General features: G+C 37.7%; 1 protein-coding gene across 1 annotated transcript in view; it reads left to right on the forward strand.

Moving 5' to 3' along the window:
* The first annotated feature begins 2,273 nt into the window (after positions 1 to 2,273).
* Positions 2,274 to 21,647, forward strand: part of FAM114A1 (family with sequence similarity 114, member A1) — a 33,972-nt gene continuing 14,598 nt past the window's right edge. The window contains exons 1-7 of the mRNA XM_009884935.1: positions 2,274 to 2,617; positions 4,813 to 4,900; positions 14,478 to 14,591; positions 14,729 to 14,835; positions 16,582 to 16,716; positions 18,517 to 18,669; positions 20,666 to 20,789. Coding sequence (XP_009883237.1) covers positions 2,276 to 2,617; positions 4,813 to 4,900; positions 14,478 to 14,591; positions 14,729 to 14,835; positions 16,582 to 16,716; positions 18,517 to 18,669; positions 20,666 to 20,789 — 1,063 coding nt within the window. The 5' untranslated portion in view covers positions 2,274 to 2,275. The remainder of the gene's footprint in view (positions 2,618 to 4,812; positions 4,901 to 14,477; positions 14,592 to 14,728; positions 14,836 to 16,581; positions 16,717 to 18,516; positions 18,670 to 20,665; positions 20,790 to 21,647) is intronic.

A 21,647-nucleotide genomic window follows, 5' to 3' on the forward strand; every position in this document is an offset into this window, starting at 1 on the left:
GGCTCGCCTGCCGCCCGGCCCCGGGCTGGCCTTGGCATCTCCCTCAACGAATCATAGAATGGTTTAGGATGGAAGGAACCTTGAAGATCATCTAGTTCCAACCCCTCTGCCACGGGCAGGGACACCTCCCACCAGACCAGGTTGCTCAAAGCCCCATCCAGCCTGGCCTTGAACGCCTCCAGGGATGGGGCATCCACAGTTTCCCTGGGCAGCCTGTGCCAGTGTCTCACCACCCTCACAGTGAAAAATTTCTTCCTAATACCTAGTCTAAATCTACCTTCTTCCATTTTGAAGCCTTCACCCCCCCTCATGAATACCTGTGGAGAGTAATTCCCTTTAGGCAGGGTTGTCTGGGTTGATTTGGATCAGTAGAGTCTCAGGGGTGACCCTCCAGGTCAAACGTGGCTGTGGTTTCAGACAGATGTTGTGGTAGTTCACTGTTACCTCCTTTGCTCCTGTGAGGAAGGTTTAGCAGAGAGCTGCGGGTACCTTGGCCCGAGTGGTACCCAAAGAGGACACAGTCCTGCAGAAATTCATGTGCACCTCTGTGTGTCGTCCTTTACGAATTGTACCGGTGTAGGGCATTTTCTGACTGAGATCCAATCCCCGTGCAAAATTACAATGTGTGTGTGTACATATTTTACAGGGTTTGGTAGAATAACCTCATATCTGATGGTAGAATTTGGTTTCCAAATACAAATTTTTTTTTAGGTGATGCTGCCTATCATATAGTGAGTACTGTTAAAACAATGGAAATATTTACCTGCACTAATGCATGTTATAGTATTTGCTATATTTGTAATGGAAAACTGCAAATACTTGTGGCAAATGCAAAGATTCTGACTTGTAAATGCATGTTTTCTAAAGATGATTAAGTTACAGTGTAAACTAAAGTAATATAAGTGGCACCAAGTGCTTATTTGTGTATTTATGTTTCTTATTCATGGATCCCAAATGCTTTTCTTGGAACTGTTCAAACAGCTGGTCTAAATTCAACTTAGATTAACAGGCTGCTAAAGCCACAGATGTACATGATTCTGTAGGCTTTCATAAAATATACTAATTTAAATACATGCTTCTCAGGTGAACTTCTCCTAAATTCCAGTTATATTTTGCTTTTTGCCTTTCTTTTTTTCCACGTTCTTCAGTCTGTCTTAGAACCTCAGTCCTTCCTAACAGGTACAAAGCTTTGAACCATATTTAATTAATATGGGAGTCAATGAAAAGATAATGTCTACTGAGAGGACTGTGTGAGTTTATTTTATGCCGTGCAACTCAGCATATAGTCAAGAGCTTGCAATGACAACTCTCTGTCAAGGGTTGTCTTCTGAGTAGAGTGCCAGGCATACTGTTGTTGCCAACAAGTAAGTGGTAGTAATCACTGCATAGTAGTCCTTTTGGACTCTGCCAGTGCCGCTCCTTAATCAGCTGCAGAGCTTGCTCAGTGGCCATTTCTATCCCTTCCTGGATCCTCAACCTGATGACTGCACAGTGGTCTTTTTCTTCTAGAAAAAGAAAGTTACACTGGAAGATAAGAAGTAAGTAAGAGAAAACTGAGTTGTAACTTAAGAAAGAAAAAATCAATCACTGTATCTCATGCAAGCTTACTTTGGCTTCAAAATTGAAGTTTAATCACACAGCTGGAGCTTTTAGGAGCAAGTGAGAAGCGTTGTACTCCCCAAACAATAAGCCTTTGAAACAAGTGATGCAGAAATGGTGTGAGCAATGAATGATTCCTGTTTGAAATGGCTGCAGGGACCGTGACTTGTTGTTCTCAAATTATGCCCGTTCTCCAACACACAGATACCTCCACAGTTTTAGTCACACTGTGTTTGTCATCTTCCTCTCCATCAGTCAGCAGGCTATAGGGACCTGTGTATGTGGAAATGATGAGAATGAGAGCTGTTCTCCAGTGGTCTTTTGTACACATCTAATAGGGAACACAGGAATTAACCATGTGGAAGCTCTTATATTTGACTTCTCCAGACAAATGAACATAATTTCTCCCTCACCAGTTCATATTTTGAGAAACAGTAATGCTGCTCTTCATACTTGAGTGAGATCCTGCAAGGTGAATAGAGTATTCGGAGTATCATCGTGATGTTGGTGCCAGCATGATGCATGTGCCAACAGGGCTCCATGCTTCAGAAGGTCTTACATGAAAGCTGTGTTGTTTTTCAGTGATAGCTTATGGTAAATGCAGTGTATTTTGTAGTCATTCAAATGTTTATGGAATCTAAAAGACTTTATTTATTTTCTATGTTCAGAATTGAAAATGTCTGAAGATGTATGTGATGGCATCCCATCTGAAGAAAAACCTGAAGTAACAGAAACGTTCAGCAATGAGGTATCGCCTCATGAGTCAGTACCACACCCCGTGGAAGCTGAGATCTTGCATGAGTCTTCACAAGATAAACATGGACAGGCCACTCAGAGTGCCAGGAATGGAGAGGAAGGAGACATATTTATTAATGAAAACCCTTTGACTGAAAAAATAATTGAAAGTCTGCCTTCCAGTGGAGAGGTGACTGAAGACATGCCCACTGAGTGCATTGAGACTGTAAACCTTGATGCAGAACCTGAATCTGAAGAAACACTGCATGAACAAAGCAGTCCAGTAAGTAATAATTTCTTTTCCATAAAAGCCCTCCCTTCCCTGCTTTTTTAAGGACAGATTTTGTACCACTGACACACAGTTTTTCACAAAAACCTAGGGAGTTATATACAGAGAACTTGCACAGGAATAAAGTAAGTAAATTGCAACACCAAGCTTTTGGAAACTAGGAACAGTTGAATTTCTCCTTGCCAGTATGGTATTAATTTGGTCTTTCTAGCCTGGCTGCAATAAAACTATACCAGAGCCTAAATCTTATTAAGACTCTAGCCCATTTTGTATAGATATAATACTCCTGTGATTTTGTTATTTGGTTTTCTGTACATATCTGCTTCATTCCTTTCACAGAATGAACGCAGAGGACAGAATTTAAGCTGCATATGCAGCACTGAATCTTGTACTTGCTGATTCTCAAGTAATTTACTTTTAAAAAAAACAGTTTATGTTTCACAAGGCTTGGTGAAATGGCCAGTAGTTTTTCTTTTGTTCTAAGCCAGTAGTTTTTGATTCGTGATCCAGAGACCTTTGGGAGTCCTGTGAGTAATTCTAAGAAGTTAATAAAAGAAAACTAAGAAAATCAAGGCTTTTTTACAGTCTACACATCATCCAAATCCAATACACGGGACATAGCTGAAGATTTTCTCATCTCCACTGGAAAATTTTCAGACATCTACAAATTGGAAAAGGTTAAAGCACATTGGTTTAGTCCCTCCACCAGCAAGAGGGACCTGCGTTGAAGAGGTGACAGGGGATCTGTACACTGCATAATGCAGAGCTGTCTTGGGATACTTCAGCTTTTGGTTTGGAGTTGATTGTGTGACGATATGTTACTGGAGACTTTGTTGACACAACAGTTTCTTAAGATGGTTTAAATATAGAATATTGATAATTGCTTGATATCACACATTAAAGTAAAAGGTGGGCATCACCTTCTCTGGCTGTGTTTTTATTGAACTCAGTTGTTAGGAGTTCCCTGTTCACATCTCCTGGGTTACACTTCTGAGGAGACTCAGGCAGAGAAGCCTCTAACTCTGGCTCCCACTTGAACTCAGGAGGGAGATGGGTTCCTGCCTCCCCCTAATAATAACCCTAACAAATTTGTATGGCTTTATAGGATCGGGTGCCTGAAGAAATATTAGGACGTCTGTAAAGACACCTCTGGAGTTTTAGGTGCTTTCAGGAATAGGTGATCTGAACTAAGCTTCCCATTCTGCTTGCTTGTGTGCAGAAGCTTGAACTCCACATAATACCCAAGGTAGCATTGGCCATAAGCATTTAGGGTCCCATTAAGAATCTGTTGCACCGTTGATAATGTAAAGATCTTTAAAAATCTGGCTTCAGTGACCAAACTGTGAACATAAAGGCAATATATAAATCAGTCAGTATAATAAAGCTGGAGAAGGTCATGTCTGCCGAGGAACACTGTATGTGAAATAAGTTTTAGTTTTGTGTGACACCAGATTCTTAACTAATTCTCCATATGGATGCTCTTGTTTCACATTGAAGTTGTAGTCATGTGTTCACTGCACAGATGTGTGCACTGGTATTAGTATTTCCTGACCAGGTACTATAAATCTTCAGCTGGAAGTCATGCTTTGCAGTAGAGCCCACAGAACCTACTGTGGGGTCTTTCAGTCAAAGCCTGCAAGTTTAGTTTAACCCACCACAGAAGGCTGTTCAAATTAGCCTATTTCACTTGGTATTGAAACAGCCAAATGATCAGTTTCACAGATATCAGAGTGAGGTTGATGACATTAGTTTCTTCCTGGGCGAAGAAAGGGTGAGAACAGTAACAACCCTGCAGTGCCATAAGAATGACACCTTTCATGCAAGGACTACTTTGTACAAGAGCTTAAGCGTCTGTCAGAGGAGCTGGCGGCAAAGCTTTTGTCAGTGATCATTCTAGGCTATTTCTCTCTATGTTCTGTCTCTTGAGAATCATTCTTCAGAAGGCATCACCATGATTAGAGAAGCTGAGTATTATATTACAAAGGGCCTATTTTCAGATATATACCTTTGTAAGCATATATATATATATGATATATACCTTCATATGTATACCCTTGTAAGCAATGGCACAACCATTTTTGCTGGTACCATCATTTATTAAATGCCAGACTTTGTTTTCTGACAGGTTCTTTGTGTTTCCTCCTGCCTTTGGAATTTTAGACAGTGGAGTAATATTTTTGTTCTTACAGGCCACAGACTCCTCATCTAAAGCAAGTAGATGGGGAGCTTGGGGTACCTGGGGAAAGTCTCTCCTGTCATCAGCTTCGGCCACAGTGGGTAAGTGTTCAATCAGTAAAGTACACGGAAACAAATCGTAATTTTCATCTGTCAGTAGACACTTTAGTGTTGTCTCTTAACGATTCATAGACAGTTTTGTTCTGATATCCTTGGCAATCATGATTTTTTTTAACAGGAGGAAGGACATTCTTAAACTGTCAAAGCACATAAATATTTCTGTGGATCAGATTATGAACTTGTTTGTAAAGTTAGTGAATTACCTCACTGTGGCTTCTTCACGGAAAGGATACATAATCTGATACAATTACTATCAGCCAAAGTCTTATGGTTGTTGAAGTCCAAGCACTCTAACCCAGATTCATGCACATGCATGTTTGTGGTTTATACACCATGACTTCTACCTGTACAATGTGAATTCACTTCTTGTAAGTAATTCCAGTTTTCACTGACACTCAGTGAAGCTTTTAAGCTGTCACACCGGAATTCAGAGAGTAGAACAACATATTGAAACATGTGCACTATAATCCCTCTCTCTATACTCTTTATTTCCAATAGTACATCAGTACAACATGTCCTTGTGAAAACTTTAGGTAAACTTAATCATTACACGTTGAAAACTCAACACACAAAAAGCGAAGCATGCAAATATGTAGTTACCAGTGGGAAATGATTTCTCACAAAACAGCTGCTAAGCTGTTAACTAATCAGTTCTCATAAAGGATCCACAAAACACCTTCAAAAGATGAACCTACGAATTAAAATTAATTACTATTTACTAACGATAATGGACTCGACAAAGATACTGGTTTTATGATCCCATATACGGCTAAATAATTCTCCTTACCGTCCTCTGTTCCATGGGCAATAAATTATTTCTGTCTATTTCCCAGAGAAGGAGGGAACTTCCCCTCTCCTCTCTTTTCTTCAGTAACACTTACACTCAGGTTCATAACTACCTTTTCTTTCAGACAGTTAAACCTTAAAATTTAGCATTTCTCTTTCAGACTTGAGGAAGGGCCTGTGTGTCAAAAATTTCACCCATTTTTTTCCTAACACTGTTAGTAGGTCTAATAAAGCATACTGCTTTCAAAGACTTAGAATCATAGAATCGTCTAGGTTGGAAGGGACCTTTAAGATCATTGAGCCCAACCATTAACCTAACACTGCCAACACCACCACTAAACCATGTCCCTAGGCACCACATCTACCCATCTTTTAAGAACATTCAGGGAAGGAGGTTCTTCCACCAGCCTTGCTTCTATTACATTCTCAGACCATCATAACAACAGCATTCTGAAAAGAATTTGGCTTAGCATAAATACCTAAAGAAGAAAATTTATGTGCATAAAAGTAATTTTACTGTTGATCAGTTGGATTTGTAATGCTGATGAATTCTTCAGTTCGTTTTTATAGATGCAATGATGGGTTTCTTGGAACTGAGGTCTTTCACGTCATTCAGTTTTTGCTTGTGACATAGTCATATTCTGTTTAGCTTTTGCAATAAATAGTATTCTATCAAATAGATATTCTATTGTTGTTTGTGAGTAACGAGATTATTTGTTACCAAACGTCTTCTGTTGCTTAGAAGTCTTGTCCTCACTGAGCAATCGGTTTAGTGTCACAAAGTATATACATTTTCTGAGGGGCAGTATGGCCATAGGTATTTTCTTGCGCGACTGATGTGAGCTTGCCTGAAAATGATGAATGCTGTTGGAAAAAGTTTGGGAGACAAACAAGAATGTGTGTTGTATCCCTTCTTGGTAAACAAGACATACCTTTTTACACCTGTTTGTTGCTTTTGTCTTTAAAACCTTCTGCCAGTATTATATCTCTGTGGATTTCCATGGACTTTTTAATGATACGATGTCGTTTTTATATAAGCCATACAACATCTTGTTTCACATACATTAAAAACTCATGTTTAATTGATACTGACTTCTTAACATACCATCTTACTATATCAGCATCACAACTATCTTCACATAGTGTAAATAAGCAAACAAGTTTTTTGTCTAGGCAGCCTGACTTGATGAGGTTGTGTGATGTTGCCTGTTTTGAATAGCCGTATCATCACCATGTATATATATTTTTAGACTTAGTATTATTTAAAAATCAGCACAGTTGGAACAGGTCAGGTTGCCTAGGCAAAGGAGCATCCACATGCAGAAAAGGAAGAAGAAAATTTAAAAATAATTTTAATTTTACATGAGAATGGTTGCACTAAGTCACACTGAAGGCCCATCTACTGTCTGGTTTCTGGCAGTGACCAAGAGCAATTGGGAGAAAACCTAAAACCGGATATGTGTAAAGCAGCACTTCCCTTTTTTTTCCATTTCCTGGAATCTACAACTTAGACTTCCTGACCCTCGGGTCAGGTTAGGGTTGAGTTCCCTTATTACTAGCTAATAATTTTGGATTGAACTTTCCTCTGTGAATTTATTAAATAAAATAAACTTTTAATTAAGCAGAAATCAAATGTACGTTCTTCCATCCCATAGTCAGATTTTTCTTCTGGGTTTTTTCTTTCCTTATATGGTATCCTGAGTCTGATATTGGATCCTAAATCTTTAGGACAACATTTAAATTTATTTTCTGTGACATCATAACTGGGGATGCTAAATCAGACATTGATTTACTGAACTCAAGGTAACTTGGAAGAACACATAGATAATCTTAGATTTGTTTCAGGAAATCAATGCAGCGGGTAATAGTTTATATTCCTGATATAGAGGGCTTGTTTCCTAGTTCTTTATTATGGAAATTCATGCATGATCCTGTGAAGTATTTACTGTCTGTCACTGTCAGACAGGATGTGGGACTGTATACCATATATCTGCTTCAGTATGATAATTCCTAGAGGCAGACAGAGAGAGAAAAAAAAAATAAATCTGTTGGGAATTTCCCTAAGCTTTCCTCTTTTTATTAAATATTTATTATTCCCCTTCAAGTTACTCCATTTAATATCTGAGCAGTTGAACGAATGTTTCATCTCCTATTCTACATTAGAAAATAGGTTTCCCATGATCCAGTCCATTTCAATGTTGCTTATTCCTTCAGTGTAGCAAATGGTATAAGTAAAGCTGCTTTCTTGGAATTAGACTTATCAGCAACACTTTCGGTATGTGATTTTTCTGTTGCTCTGTCCTTATCTTTGTACAACACAGCTGCTTGTTTGGTTAAGTATGACAAATATTTACTATTCCTTATATTTTTCTTCAAAATTGTACTCTGTAAAAAGAGCAGACACAGTCTGAGGTGAACTAGATAACATCTTAAGGGCCTAACCAAATACATTCAGCCTTCAACAAACGTTATCACAGAACAGCCCAGATTGGAAGGGACCTTGAAAGATTGTCTAGTCCAAGCTTTTGTGGGAAAGGGCGCCTAGATGAGATTATCTAGCACCTTGTTCAGTCACATCTTAGAAAACCCCCAGCAATGGGGGCTCTACCACATCCCAAGGGGGGTTGTTCCAGTGAATGATTATTCTTGCTGTAAAAAATGTCTTTCCTATGTTATTTTCTCTTTATGTCTGAGCTGAAATAGTTGTTCCAAGGATCTTGGTTTCATTATCTTTCAAACCCTGATTTAACATAGCTGATCTTAGTTTCTAATAATAAGGTAGTTTCCATATAATCTTACCTCTCTTTAACTAACTGTTAGTTAAATCACTAACAGTGATTGTTTTGGTGATGGTTTTTGTATTCTAAATAAAATGTCTGTGGTTTTTGAACTGATTTTTACCACGGTCCCTGCCACAAGGCAGGTGTGATACTCATCTATGCAACAGAATCTGTAATGCCTTTGGATTAGTAGCAGCCACTGCCTGAACCATGCTTAGTGTCTGACACTAGATGTCACACTAAGAAAATTATTGAATCTGCCTTGTTAATGAGGTGAAGAGTTTTCTTTTGTTTTTAAAAGGCGCAAGAAGTTTGGTTTCCCCCCTTCTGGAAGCACAGTGGAGTAGATCCACTGAAGTAGTTGCTGGGATGATGAGATGGGAGAGGTAGGCTCCCGGTGATCTGGAGACAAAACTTGTACTTATTGTCACCATTTTACTCTCTTTCTTTTAAATTGTATTTTTTTAGTAAATCAGCAATTACGCCATACAGTGTTTTAGTAACAGTGTTGTTAAAAATCTGCTCTAACAGTGTGTTACCATTACAGCTAAGCCAATCTAATGGCTAGTGGCCACTGGAATGTACAGTCCTGCACCTGGTTTTTTCCTTGTATGTTTCTTCCTCCTCCCTGTGCCAGCGCTCGTGCTCCTCTGAACTCCTGGTAACCCAGTTCAGGCAGCTGAACTGACATCAAAATAACTCTAGAGGAAAGAATAATCCATTTTCTGCCTTTTTAGTTACTTGAGCCAACTCACTAAGATAAGTGCCAGGGCAAGCAGAAGGGACAAATACGGACCATGGAGGGAGCAGAACCTCCCAGCACCAAGAAGCCATTAGGTCAGCTCAGCTGTAACAACAAACCTTTTATCCGAAAGGCTTAAGTGAGGCAAAATATATTCTCAGTCTGTACTTAAAGTTTGTGACTTCTGTTTTTAAAAACGGCTTGTATGCTTGAAAGCTTGCCGTTTTGTTTTGTTTTGTTTTTTCCCAACTAAGCTATCTGCTAGCTTAATGAAAGATACTGTCTTCTCCTACAAGCCTTGCCTTTCCTGTGCTGTATTGGTTCTGTATGGATGAATTATGGTGTTCATAAGGTGCTTAAGTTATGGTGCCCAACAAGCTGCATTTCCAAGCAAAGTCTGTTCTCTGTCATGCTGCGTGCACGTGCTGCCCTCCGTGTAAGTTTGGGAGTTAGTGCCCTTGATAAGACTTAACATCTTTCCATACCTCTTACACAATAAAAGTAATAAAAAATAGAACCCAGCTATGTAATTTACATGGTCTCTGAAATTCATACTATAGGGCTGCTTAATGCCTTTCTGTTACACATTGCTTGTAACTAATATTCTGCTGTATTGATGATTTTGTGCTTGTGTGTATTCCTCATCTACTTCATGTAGTAGAATGGCACACGTAAATATCAGACACCCATATACCTTGGTATGCTGAAAAACTTTCCTTGTTACTCAGTATGACAGAATGAAATGTCACTTGAGATGTTACTACGTTGGATATTGTTACACATGGGTATGTGTAATAATCTGCATTGCACATCTTAAATTGAAGTCTAAGTGGAATGGAAATGCAAATGCTTCAGATAATGTGAAACTAAAGGATTGAAGTGATGTGAATATCTTTTCCATTCTCTACAGATATTATTCCCCTGTTCTGAAATAAATAATGACTTTAAAGAAAAAAAAAACAACAAAGGCTGGATGTTATGTTTATACCTATGTAGTCATAAAAAGGACAGTTAATCTCTTCAGAAGACCTTTTTTTTTCACTGCATAAATTCAGCTGGTTAAGGGAAAACTGTTCTGTGCCTGAAATCAGATGGTGGTCACAACTGTTTTGTAACTAACACATGACAGCTGCTGTAGCAGCAAACCCCCTTTTTCACAGTTCCTTCTTTTTAAGAATACTGAATGCAAGTGTCAGATGAGGGGAATTGTGGACGTGCTTTTGGGGATGGCAGTCCCATTTGCTTTCTATCTTTTAACATGGGCTTATGATGTAGAAGAGTTTGAAAACCAATAATCTGTTGTAGCAGCCTTTATGCCTGTTGCTATTATTTAAGCCTTTTACCATTGCAATATGGAGATCTGAAACTAGTCTCATTTACTAGCTTAATTGAAGTTAGTCCTGATTGACAGACTGGATAGCATAGGTACTATCAGAATCTAGCCTGTGTATTTGTTTTAGCTACAAGCTTTTGTAAAGCCTTGAAGGGAATGGAGTGCCAAAAGGATAGCCTCAAAGTGAGCACAGTTCGGTCCCACATTTTCGTGTACAAAAGCAGAGCACAGCTGGCTTTTCTACATACCTGTACTTCATATAGACAAGTAATTCCCCCCCAGCCTTCTTCAGGTTCCTCAGTGTCTCAGTCAGTGTCAGATGGCCTCGATCTTCACCTTTAGCTTGAAGCAGACAAAGCTTCGTTCGTCGTACTAGACTGAACTTTAATCAGTTTTTCATCAGAAACTTCCCCATGGTGCACCACAGGTGACAAAGACTGGGTGGTAGCCACGCACAACATCTCAAACTCACCTTCCCTATCTGTACCGCTGAAGCAAGGAGTCCAGTTGCCTGGGAGTGCTAGATTGACAAGGGACAGCAATTCCTACAGAGAATAGTTTAGATTTCAGATGTGCTCAACTGCGCTCCGGATGTGTCTGTCTGCTTCTTTCAGCTCTGCAGGGTATCCAAAGCTACTAAGCTGGGAGGTGGAAGATAAGAGTGCCTAAAGTGAAGTGGGATGTTTCTGACTAAAGCATATGTGAGCACTGTGGTCTGGCCCTGGGCAGATCAGGCAAACTCAAAGGCAGGCCACATTTTTAGGCACTGCTTGCAAAACCTTCCTTTTTAAAGGAAGGATTCCACCTAGCAAGATAAGCAACAGTGTTCTGCTGAAATAGCCAGCCAATAGAAAGAAAAGAAATCATGTAGGGAAGAAAAACAAAAGTACCAACACAGGGAAAAAAGCATGCTTTCTTCAAAAAGCAAGCACTTAACAATACTTATTGCATAGCTTTCCTGTCTCTGCAGACAAGTAAATGGAGGCATCTGAGGTGTTCCCAAGTTTATAATATCAGCTCAGTTGCGCTACCACACCCACTGTAACAAAACCAGTGCACCTTTATCTCTAAAATATAGGCTCTCATAACCTCTTTTATTTCTGTGCCTTTTGAAATTACAAATAATAATTTTCATTTCCAAAGCAACATGCTCTTCTGCCATGTTTGTGCATGTATGTGTATCTAACAGTGCTGACTTGCTTCAGTTGTGGTCTTCTGATCTCATCTGTTGTAGTCAAACATACATGCCATACAGCTTAGTTCAGCAAAACCACTCCTAGCTGACCTGAAATATTTTCTTATCATTCTAGTGCGTGTAACCACAGCCCTGAAAATGCTGCCTTTTATAGGTCTGTAACTATCAGTACAGGAACTGTGTGCCTCCTTTTCTTGGAAGTGTAAGCTTGTCTGCAAAACTATGACAACCAAATTACAGAATATAAAAAAAAAATTAAAACGTTTGGATTCAGAAAAAAAAAGGAAATTTAATCTGAAAATTTATAACTTTTGCACATGGTTAAAGGGAAACTTTTGCTTAATATTCATAGTTGATTTTTTATATAATTACAGGACAATATTTTGTTAGCAACAAGTACTTAAGAAAAAATTAAGTCAATGGAAAGAATAGATCTCTTGCTCATTTAAAAAGTTGTGAGCAGGAGAAATGGAAAGAACTGTGACATGGAGCATCTATTACACTAGTTTAAAAGCACAATTAATAGTTATTTACGTGAGTCCCAGGAATTTGGAGTGCAAGTAAATGACTCCAGGATCTATTCATGCTAATATTTTGATTGAACCAATTACGACTTGCAGGAGATTGAGATTAGATAAAGTAGTATGTCACTCTGCAGTATCTGCATTGGAACAGATTTTGCAAAAGGCAAGACATTATCCAGCAATGACTTAAATCACTGTGGTGCATAACCTAGTATGTCCTGTACAGTTGGACATACTACTACATTTTGTAAGACATGAGATAAAATAGACAAAGGTCATATTTTCTTTAGGCAGGTAAAAGCATTTACCTGCCTAGTCTGTCTGTTTCATTGTAAAACATCAGGACCCCATGCAGCTTATCTCTCATATAGAGAATTACTTGTTTCTGCTCATCTGTTCCTTAGGGGACATCTGTTCTTTGTGTTCACCTCCATATACTTCAGTTTTCTTGTATGTGATCTTTCAGTAGTGCTGCTTCACGTATGTTTTCTAGAATATTTATTACTGAATTCATAGAGCACCTGATGTGCAACCCATCTGGAAATCACAGAATCATAAATGTAAGCTTTTCCTCTTCCTACTCCATTTTAAATGCTTTTGCTCCATCTTTCTTTAGTCGCATGTTCAAAGGCATATTTGGATGACTACACACACATGTATATGTATATTCAAAACAATGCAGAGCGTGGACAAATGATAGGCTATTTTGCTGTATTTAATATAACCCAGAAAAGATGCTTTGAACTTTTCTAGTAGAAAGTGTACACAGTTGTGGGAAAATATGAAAATACGGACTACGTTTAATGAATCATTATGCTTGACTTCATGTCTTACATGTCTAGGAATCTGCCTGAGCATCTGTATTAATTGCTTTTCTGAAATCATTTATCTATTTATGGTTCAGTTTATGGTAACAAAGCAAAGAAGTACGAAATTGTCATTAATACTTCTCCTAAGTAGTTAGGCAGATAGTTAAAGCACTCTGTATTGTCCTACTGTTGGAAGTGATCAGCTTTACCTGAGATGTAGTAACAGTGTACTGTGCAAGAAAAAATAAAGTAGGGTCACTGAAACCATTTCATTTTGTGTTGGAAAGAAATACTGCTCGCCTGGTTGGTTGTTTACTTATTGTGTCTCAGCTGATGTGCGGAAACTAAGGAAGATGTTCTAGCTGGATCAGTTATAATGAAAGAAGCGTATCATGAACATACTTGTGGATATATCCAGAAGCAGAATAGGCAGACAATTTGAGGCTAGTCTTTTTTTAAGGGCAGTGTTTTTCAGCTACAGCTGATGCAGATTGGGAAGCTGCTGCCTTCTTTTGCTGGCTACCAGGCAGTCCCACCCTATCTTATAGCAGGATGTTACCACTCCATGTGATCTGCTAGTGTAAATAAACTCTGTGTAGAAAAGCAGCAAAGCAATCCCGTTCTGTCAAAATTACTCAGATAAAAACACTAATAACATATATTCTTTAGATTAAACTAGACCATTTTAATAGAACAGAGAGTTAGGGAGTCACTTCATATGCATCAGGTAAAGGTGGTATAATCTCTGCAGATCAGCTACCACTGGAACAATAATTCTGTCTGTGTCATCTGACACCAACAGACTTTACAAAGTATATTTTAACAGCAGCTTTGAGGAAAGACACTTTAGAATTTGACTTCAAATGAGCAACTAAGGAGCTTAAATCCTGAAATAACTTCGAGGACTGGGTCAGTATTCCAGACATGCTTACCTAACATTGCACCTATGCAGTGGACTGAAGAACGGATTCCTTACTTCAGCCCTGCAGTCACCCACAGTCCATTAATTGTGGGTTAATTGTTCTAGACTTCTGAAAACTAGATGAGGCCAAACCCTACGGTATTAGGAGGACCATCAATTTCTGTTTAAACTGTTTGTAATAGAACGTTTAGCATTTTGAAAAGCAGGGAACTAAACTTAGGTGTGCCACTGAACCAAGTTTTACATTTCAGATCCAGAGTAATTTGTATTTCAGCTTTATAATTTCCAGTTAGTTAATATACTGGATATAGTAGAATAAGTGAATTATTAACCTAGAAAAAAAAATAAAGCAATTGAGGTGAGTTTAATAGTTATTCTGATTGTCATCATTTGTGGAGTATAAGAATACTATGCACTGTTAGTAATAAGTTTTCAAATCATACAATCTGAACTATCCTTCTGCTGCAGGTCATGGGATAACAGCAGTAAAGGAAAAAGCAGGAACTACCCTAGGAATTCATAACACAAGTTCAGCATCTTCAGAAACAACAGACCCTCCTGCAACTGAAACACCAATTATACGTAAGTTCAAGACTGCTGAAATTGGACAAAACTCCAACTTGGACTGCCAAATTAGTCCAATGTACAAAATTTTAAGATTTTGATCACATAATCCAGTTTACTGAAAGTATGCTGTAGCTTGCTTTTTTTCTTGCTAGAAGCAGAAGATTCTCTGGACCAAAGCTCTTCTGAGAACATTCCTTCTTCTCCTTCGTCTGGATCTCGTGGCATGTTGTCAGCTATCACTAATGCTGTACAGAACACAGTGAGTCATTTTAGCAAGCCTCTCTGCTCAAGTTAGTCTTCATCATTCTTACGTGCAATTTCACTGTAGGTCACATTTAACAAGTCAAGTTCGTTAAGTTGTAGGTCTTTGTAAAAACAGTTCTGTTGTAAGTCTGTTTAGAGGCTCTTCCATGGCAAAATAGCTGTATCAAATTTAAAAAAAAAGTAAAAAAAGTTAAACACAACTAAGTCAGTTATGACTTTGACACTAGTTTCAGTGAAAAATATGGTCTTCTCCTAAACTATATAGAATTCTGCAAATTCTTGGGAAATCTTTTTTATGGTTGTGGCACCATCATCTAATTTTTTTTTGCAGTTAAGTCCTTCCAGAGAAAGTATGATAAAATTTGTTCTTATTTTGGAAGGCAGATAAAATAAAAAAATACTCCATTTGCTTATTTTAAGGCTTTTACTAAACTCTCTATTGTTAGTCCCTTGCCCTTACCTTCACTTCACTGTCTAGTCTTTCATTTTATATTAGCTTTCTCAGAAGGCAGGTTGATTGGAGACGCAGTGAGGCAAAGTCTTTGTTCACGGTTCTTTCCTATTACACTTCCCATGTATTTTCTATGCTTTGCACTTCATCTGTTTCTGGTTTTCTGTGTTTCAGCTTTTGCAAAATCCTGTACCATACTGTTTCCAAATCAGTTTTTGTGTCATCTTCTTCCCCAACAATTTTTACACACTATTACCATGGCAAATGTTTTCCTCTGAGCTTTTCAGTATAGTGTTTCCCTTGAAATTATAAAAGACTAAGCATCAGCTGAAAAAGCATAGGAGACTAACTCCCCATGAGCATGTTTTATAAAGTGGCAATTCTGTTTTAGTGCATGTCCAGTTCACTCTGAGTGCCTCATCACTCTAATATCAAAGATTTTGGGAGCAGAGATTCCTATAGTCTGTTCCTAAGGCTGTTGCTACAGAATCCGGAGCGTTGTAGGGCTTGTGAGAGCTGGACACCAGTAAGATTACCTAAGAATTGTGTAAGATTTTCAAACAAAAGAAATGTGCTCTTACGCAAACTTAGAGAGGCTGCTATACCACGGTGATGAATGTCACCAAACAAAAAGAGTAACTTAAGGTCTCAGTAAGTTGCCTGTAATGCCATTTGAGACTTTGGTAGGGTTTTCCATTATATATCAGGTTACATCAGTATGTGAATATCTGACAGATCTATAATCCAGACAGAAATGGAAATCTCTAGCCAGTGAAAATTCCTCACTATACATGAAAAATTGTGAGTAAGGGCTAATGCTAATACAAAGGCACAAGAAAAACAACTGTATTTCAATAGACAGTTCCAGAGTCATCACAAGCATCAACATTTGAGAAATCAGTTAGGTAAGGCAGGGTCATCCTGTTCATGATTGACTTTGGCACCGTATTATTCGTATCTAAAATATGTTCCCATGGACTAGATGCCACTTGGGTTGAAATTAAAGTGGTATTATTCATAATTTTTTATTTGCAATGGGTGTTATATTTCCTCAGGTGTGAGTCTTTTAATTAACTAGAAATATTTGCGTAGTTCATTTTTTTCTTTTTGAAAATTTATTCAGAACAAACTAACGTAATTTTATAAATGTGTTGATCCTATTGTTAGTTAAAGCATAGAAAATCTAGGGACCTGAATGTTCAAAGGTGGTGTCAGCAAAAGCAATACTCTTTACAGTTCCTATTAGCATAAAGTGGAGAGAAAATAACCACCTTGCATTATTTTATACAGGGGAAAAGTGTATTATCTGGAGGCTTAGATGCTTTGGAATTTATTGGGAAGACAACCATGAATGTCCTTGCAGAAAGTGATCCTGGATTTAAGAGAACCAAAACACTGATGGCAAGAACAGTTTCTCTATCTCAGGTTGGATTTATTTAAATACAGCTTATGCAATTTCAGCTGCTTTTTCCAGAATTTCAGGTGCCTCAGGGGGAGGCTTTATTTATTGCAGTAGATATTGGCTAGGCTTATGGAAATAAATATTGTGCTTTATATTTGCTCCACTTCCTTTTTCTCACAGAACCACAAAAGATAATGTAAAAACATCTTTTCTGCATAATGACATGTACAGTAGCTGATTTTAATAAGATAGTATATGTGGTGATAAATCATTACCCTCTGGAGACAAAATCAAATTGTTGGTGTTTCTCTAACAGCTGTAGATAGATGTCTTTCAGCATAAACATCACTATACTACTTCCCTTGGAAATGAATAATACTGGAATATAACATATGTTTCATTAGGAATTAAAGCTGTGAAAAGTTATATCTTAATGTCTATCTAAAGTAATGGTAGCCTTACACAGTCATGACTCATATGTTTAAAAGTTCAGAGACATGATAAAAACAGAACAGAAGTGTAAGTGCTGTCAGCACAAAATTATTTTAGCTCTCCAGACACTGAGAAGAGGGAGGCTGTGGAAATCAATAGACATTGAGAAAAACTTTAATTTTACTACATGTTTACTTCTTTGTGCAGAGGAGTAAGGTATTTTTCTTTTAATGAGATGTTTCATCTTAAGTGTTGGTCATTGTAAGTGTAAACAGACTGATATTGTTGTAGTAGGCCAGAAGCAAGTAACTCTTGTTAAGGCCCACAGGGTTAAAATGAGCTTTTGAGAATACCCTCCTAGACAATATGCATGAATTTATAAATAAAATCTGAGGCAGAAAGTGACATAAATCAGTTCTCATGGGTCGCATAACACAGTGCTTCCTTTTTGGTGATTTGTACATAAAACTTTGTGAGTGATCTTTTGAAGGTTGAGACTGAAAAATCTGCCATCATAAGTCTTTTGTAACAAATGAGTAACTGAAGACAATATCACAGAAATTTTTAGTGATGCAGTAGCGTAAGTGAGAGAGTTCACCTGTATTCAGAGGCTTATATGTGACTTAAGATGCAGTCCAGGTGTATTTACCAGCTTTACTGTAGCAAATTCACACGAGAGGCCATTCCTTCGTGGGAATAGAAGGAAGGAATAGAAGATCCTATTCTATACAGTAGTCTCTCCTTATACACTAGTAGAAGTGTATAAGAAGATCACTCAAAAATATCCCCAAGTATATGGAGTGTAGTTCTGCTCCACCTTTGGTAGAAGTCATACCTTATTAGGCTAATCTCTTTTGTCAGTCTTGTGTCAGATAAAACTGACCTCAGTATCTGCTAAAAATATTTTATAGGAAATATTTATGCGGGTGCGTTATTTATACAAGCAGGTAGCTAGGTCCTGAAAATAATATTCTTCCCATTTTGTGGTCTGTGGAATGGATTGCATGACTTTTTAAGGCTGCGTATGAAGTAGTCCTTTTTATTTTTCTTTTGTTGTAATTGGTGGATAAATTTATTGTATGATATCAATAGCCAACATTGTTTTTGAGAACATAAGCAAGATTATTTGTTTGTTCGTTGTTTTTTTAAAAAAGATGGTTAGCAATTGCCATTGGGAAAACCACACTTAGAATACTACTTAAATATTTTATTAAAGTAGTTTATCAAAGAAGAAGTTAAATATTTCAGCTCTAAAATTTCAGCTCTGCAGGTGTGCTAATAGTCCTAAGTTTTATTACTACTTCCTAGACAAGCAGAAGCAGAAGGTAATATAATCTGTCACACCTACAGCACTACCAATAAACCAACAAGAATTATGTATATCTTTGTAGCTGTTGCGAGAAGCTAAGGAAAAAGAGAAACAGAGGCGGGCCCAGCAAGTTACAGTTGAGAGAACAGCACATTATGGACTACTTTTTGATGAGTTCCAAGGTTTGTCTCATCTTGAAGCTCTGGAAATCCTGTCAAATGAAAGTGAAGCACAGGTACAGTATGCAGACAGCATAAATCAAAACAATGGTTGGTAAAAAATTGTTCTTTGCATTATTTTCACTCTGTAGGTGCATGTAAATTGAAGAGTAAGTTTTTCATCAGCTTCAGAGAAAGCTGGATTGGTCCCACGGGCCAGTCCTGGGCTTCAGGAAATCAATGTCAACACATGTAAAACTTAACTCCAAGATTAACTCAGAACAAACAACTTCACAACTGAAAGGTGTTTTTGTTGGGACCCTGTATCAGCTTGTGACGCTGTGCAGATGTCTTTTCAGGATTTGCAAGGAAGTTGATGTCTTTTATTAGGTTGTGGTAGATTTTAAACTTACATAAAACTACCCCGAGATATCATTACTGGAAGTATACAAATGTTGTATGTCTCTCTGAAGACCATGCTAAAGTTACTAAGGCCTATATAAGAAATACATTTGAATTTCAGTTGTCAGTAGATCTCTGACAATAGATTAATAGAACTTTTTTAGATTTCCAGAAATGGTATTTTGTACTGAAACAGTTTTCTGAATAAATTTCTTAAAGTACATGTTTTTTTCTTTTTTGTTTTAGTAATTAGCACTCCTTGCCCTCTGGATTACTTTTAATAAAAAATAACGAACCTTTTTTAAAAAAAATGTTTTATTTACTGTCACAAATAAAAGAAGCTTATTTTAATATCAGCTAGATACATACTGTCCATGATGGTTTTGGGTTTTGCACTTATGTCTAAATGCAAAATTATAAACTCAAAACCTACATGTAAAACAAGCTCAGGTTAATTGCACGTGACAACACTGTTTATCTTTTACTGTTAAATACCACAGGGTAAGGAAGATTTGTGCAGGTTGTTACCATGAGTTTTTTGATGTGCTTCACATTGTGTCCTAGATAACCCCTGGTTCATAGTCCTACTCACTCCAACAGGACTGAATGCAACTGTCTGGGTCAGATAGTCCAATTTCCTGATACGTATTCCAAAAGACTCACAGAACATCTTCCAATTACCACACACACATACGCACCAAATACAGTACTGTAAGCTTGGGACCTGTACTAAAGTATTTAAAAATACTTTAAAGCTTGTATTTTATAAGTTTCTATTAAAAAAGGTCCCAATTAATCCTGTGAAATGGATAATGCTATAGAGAGGTCCAAAAAGGTAGTCCTTCACAACCTGATTTGGGTCTCCCAACTTCAGCTTGCATTTACCCTGAGCATATGAGCTGGACACATCAAGGAAGAACATAAGAAAATAATATCTCTCTCCAGTCTCTCACTGGATCAGTCTGCACATCTGTCAAGCAAGCTTAAAAAAAACCAACCTTGAAACAAACCTAAAAGTGAAGTTTTATATCAAATGGAGAGAAGGCATTTATTTTGGCTTCCATAGGCTGAGAGTGCGATCATGAGGTTAACACCGCATAACTGTAGTGTAAACAAACAGTGATTCAAAGAATGTTTCCATCCCTCTTAGGCTTGCCACCCTCTTAGATATGCAGGGACTTGCAGATACATGAGACACCCAAAAATTTGTCAATATGTTCTTCAGAACGGGTAGAACTGGTAGACTGTCAATAATTTTCAGTGCGTTTTGAAAGAGGGGAAACAGATTTCTTTTTCTAACTCCTCCCATGAGTGCTCAGACAAACCATGAATTCTGCCTGTGCTCTTCCTTCTTGCTGTCTTCATCCAAACAATCCCAAAATGCTTATTACAGCTCGCAATTAAACCACAGTTTTATAATTCAAAACAAATGTTCTGGGAGGAGGGAGATACCTGATGATCTTGCAAGACTGTTGTAATTTTTGTGATACTCAAGAAATTTTGTTGATGAGAACTAAAAATGCATCTACCTAAGTTGGAAGGTTAGAGACAAGATTTGAGCATAATGGAAGTTTCCATTTCTTAGCCTATTTTGGTATCAGGCTTAAAATTAGCAATATAAGAAAAAGACTATGTTTTGTTTAGGAATTCCTTCTGTCCTTTCTTTTACAGATTCAGTCATATTTAGCAACACTTGATGGAAAGCAGTTGGAGATTGTGAAAAATGATTTAATTGCTATAAAGGAGATTTTTGTTCCAAAGGAATCAGATGATGAAGCAGTACAGGCACAGAAAGGTAATTAGAAATACAGAGACTTAACCATATGGACAATTGTTACTTCTGCGTATAGTAATTTAAAAAATTACAGTCCAAACTATTAATTTCTGATACCCTGATACTCTTCATAAGCTAGTCACCAAAATTAATACTCTGAAAGTTCTGGAAGCAGATCAACACTTAATTTTGAATTTATATTGTAATTGAAATGTGAGATAGAGAAAATACAAGGTAAGGAAGTATTGTGTTATTTTACTATATTGTCAGTGAAAGCAAAACAAAAATAAGAATAATTTTGGATAATTGAGGTTTTCTTACAGAATCTGTTTATGAAATTGTGTAATCTGAAACTTTAGGGGTGTTTAGCAATGCTTTTCTGTTTAGCAATTTCATCCTTACTTTGCACCCTCCCTTGCTAGATAGGCAAAAGGTTAGAGTGTAATAAAGGGACTTAAGAACCCTGAACTTTTTGAAGGAAGGTCACTTTGAAACATAGTGCCAAGCTGCTTTCTAGTTATTGCTTGGCAAGAGCATGTGGAGCGTGAGAAAGAAGTTGAGTAGCAGAAGCATGCCATAACTATGACATAGTGCACAGCATCAAGGAGAATGGGACCAGCATGGCAGTCCATAGATCAGCTTATAAAAGTTGAAATAAAATGGGTGGGGCCTTGGGTTAGGGGCAAAATGCATGTCTTAAACAGGTCAGGAATTTTGGCATTCCCCAGAACAGGCTGGGAACAGAAGGATAAGAAGTTAGCTTAAAGCCACCATAGCTCATGTCTCCAGGCCTGTGAAATCCGTACCAAACCTCTTCTAGCTATTACAAACAATACCCTTGACCTGACCAAGTACTGGCTCAGGCCATTAAACACCATA

The sequence above is a fragment of the Charadrius vociferus genome, unplaced genomic scaffold, assembly GCF_000708025.1.
Source record: "Charadrius vociferus isolate BGI_N301 unplaced genomic scaffold, ASM70802v2 scaffold134, whole genome shotgun sequence".
NCBI lineage: Eukaryota > Metazoa > Chordata > Aves > Charadriiformes > Charadriidae > Charadrius > Charadrius vociferus.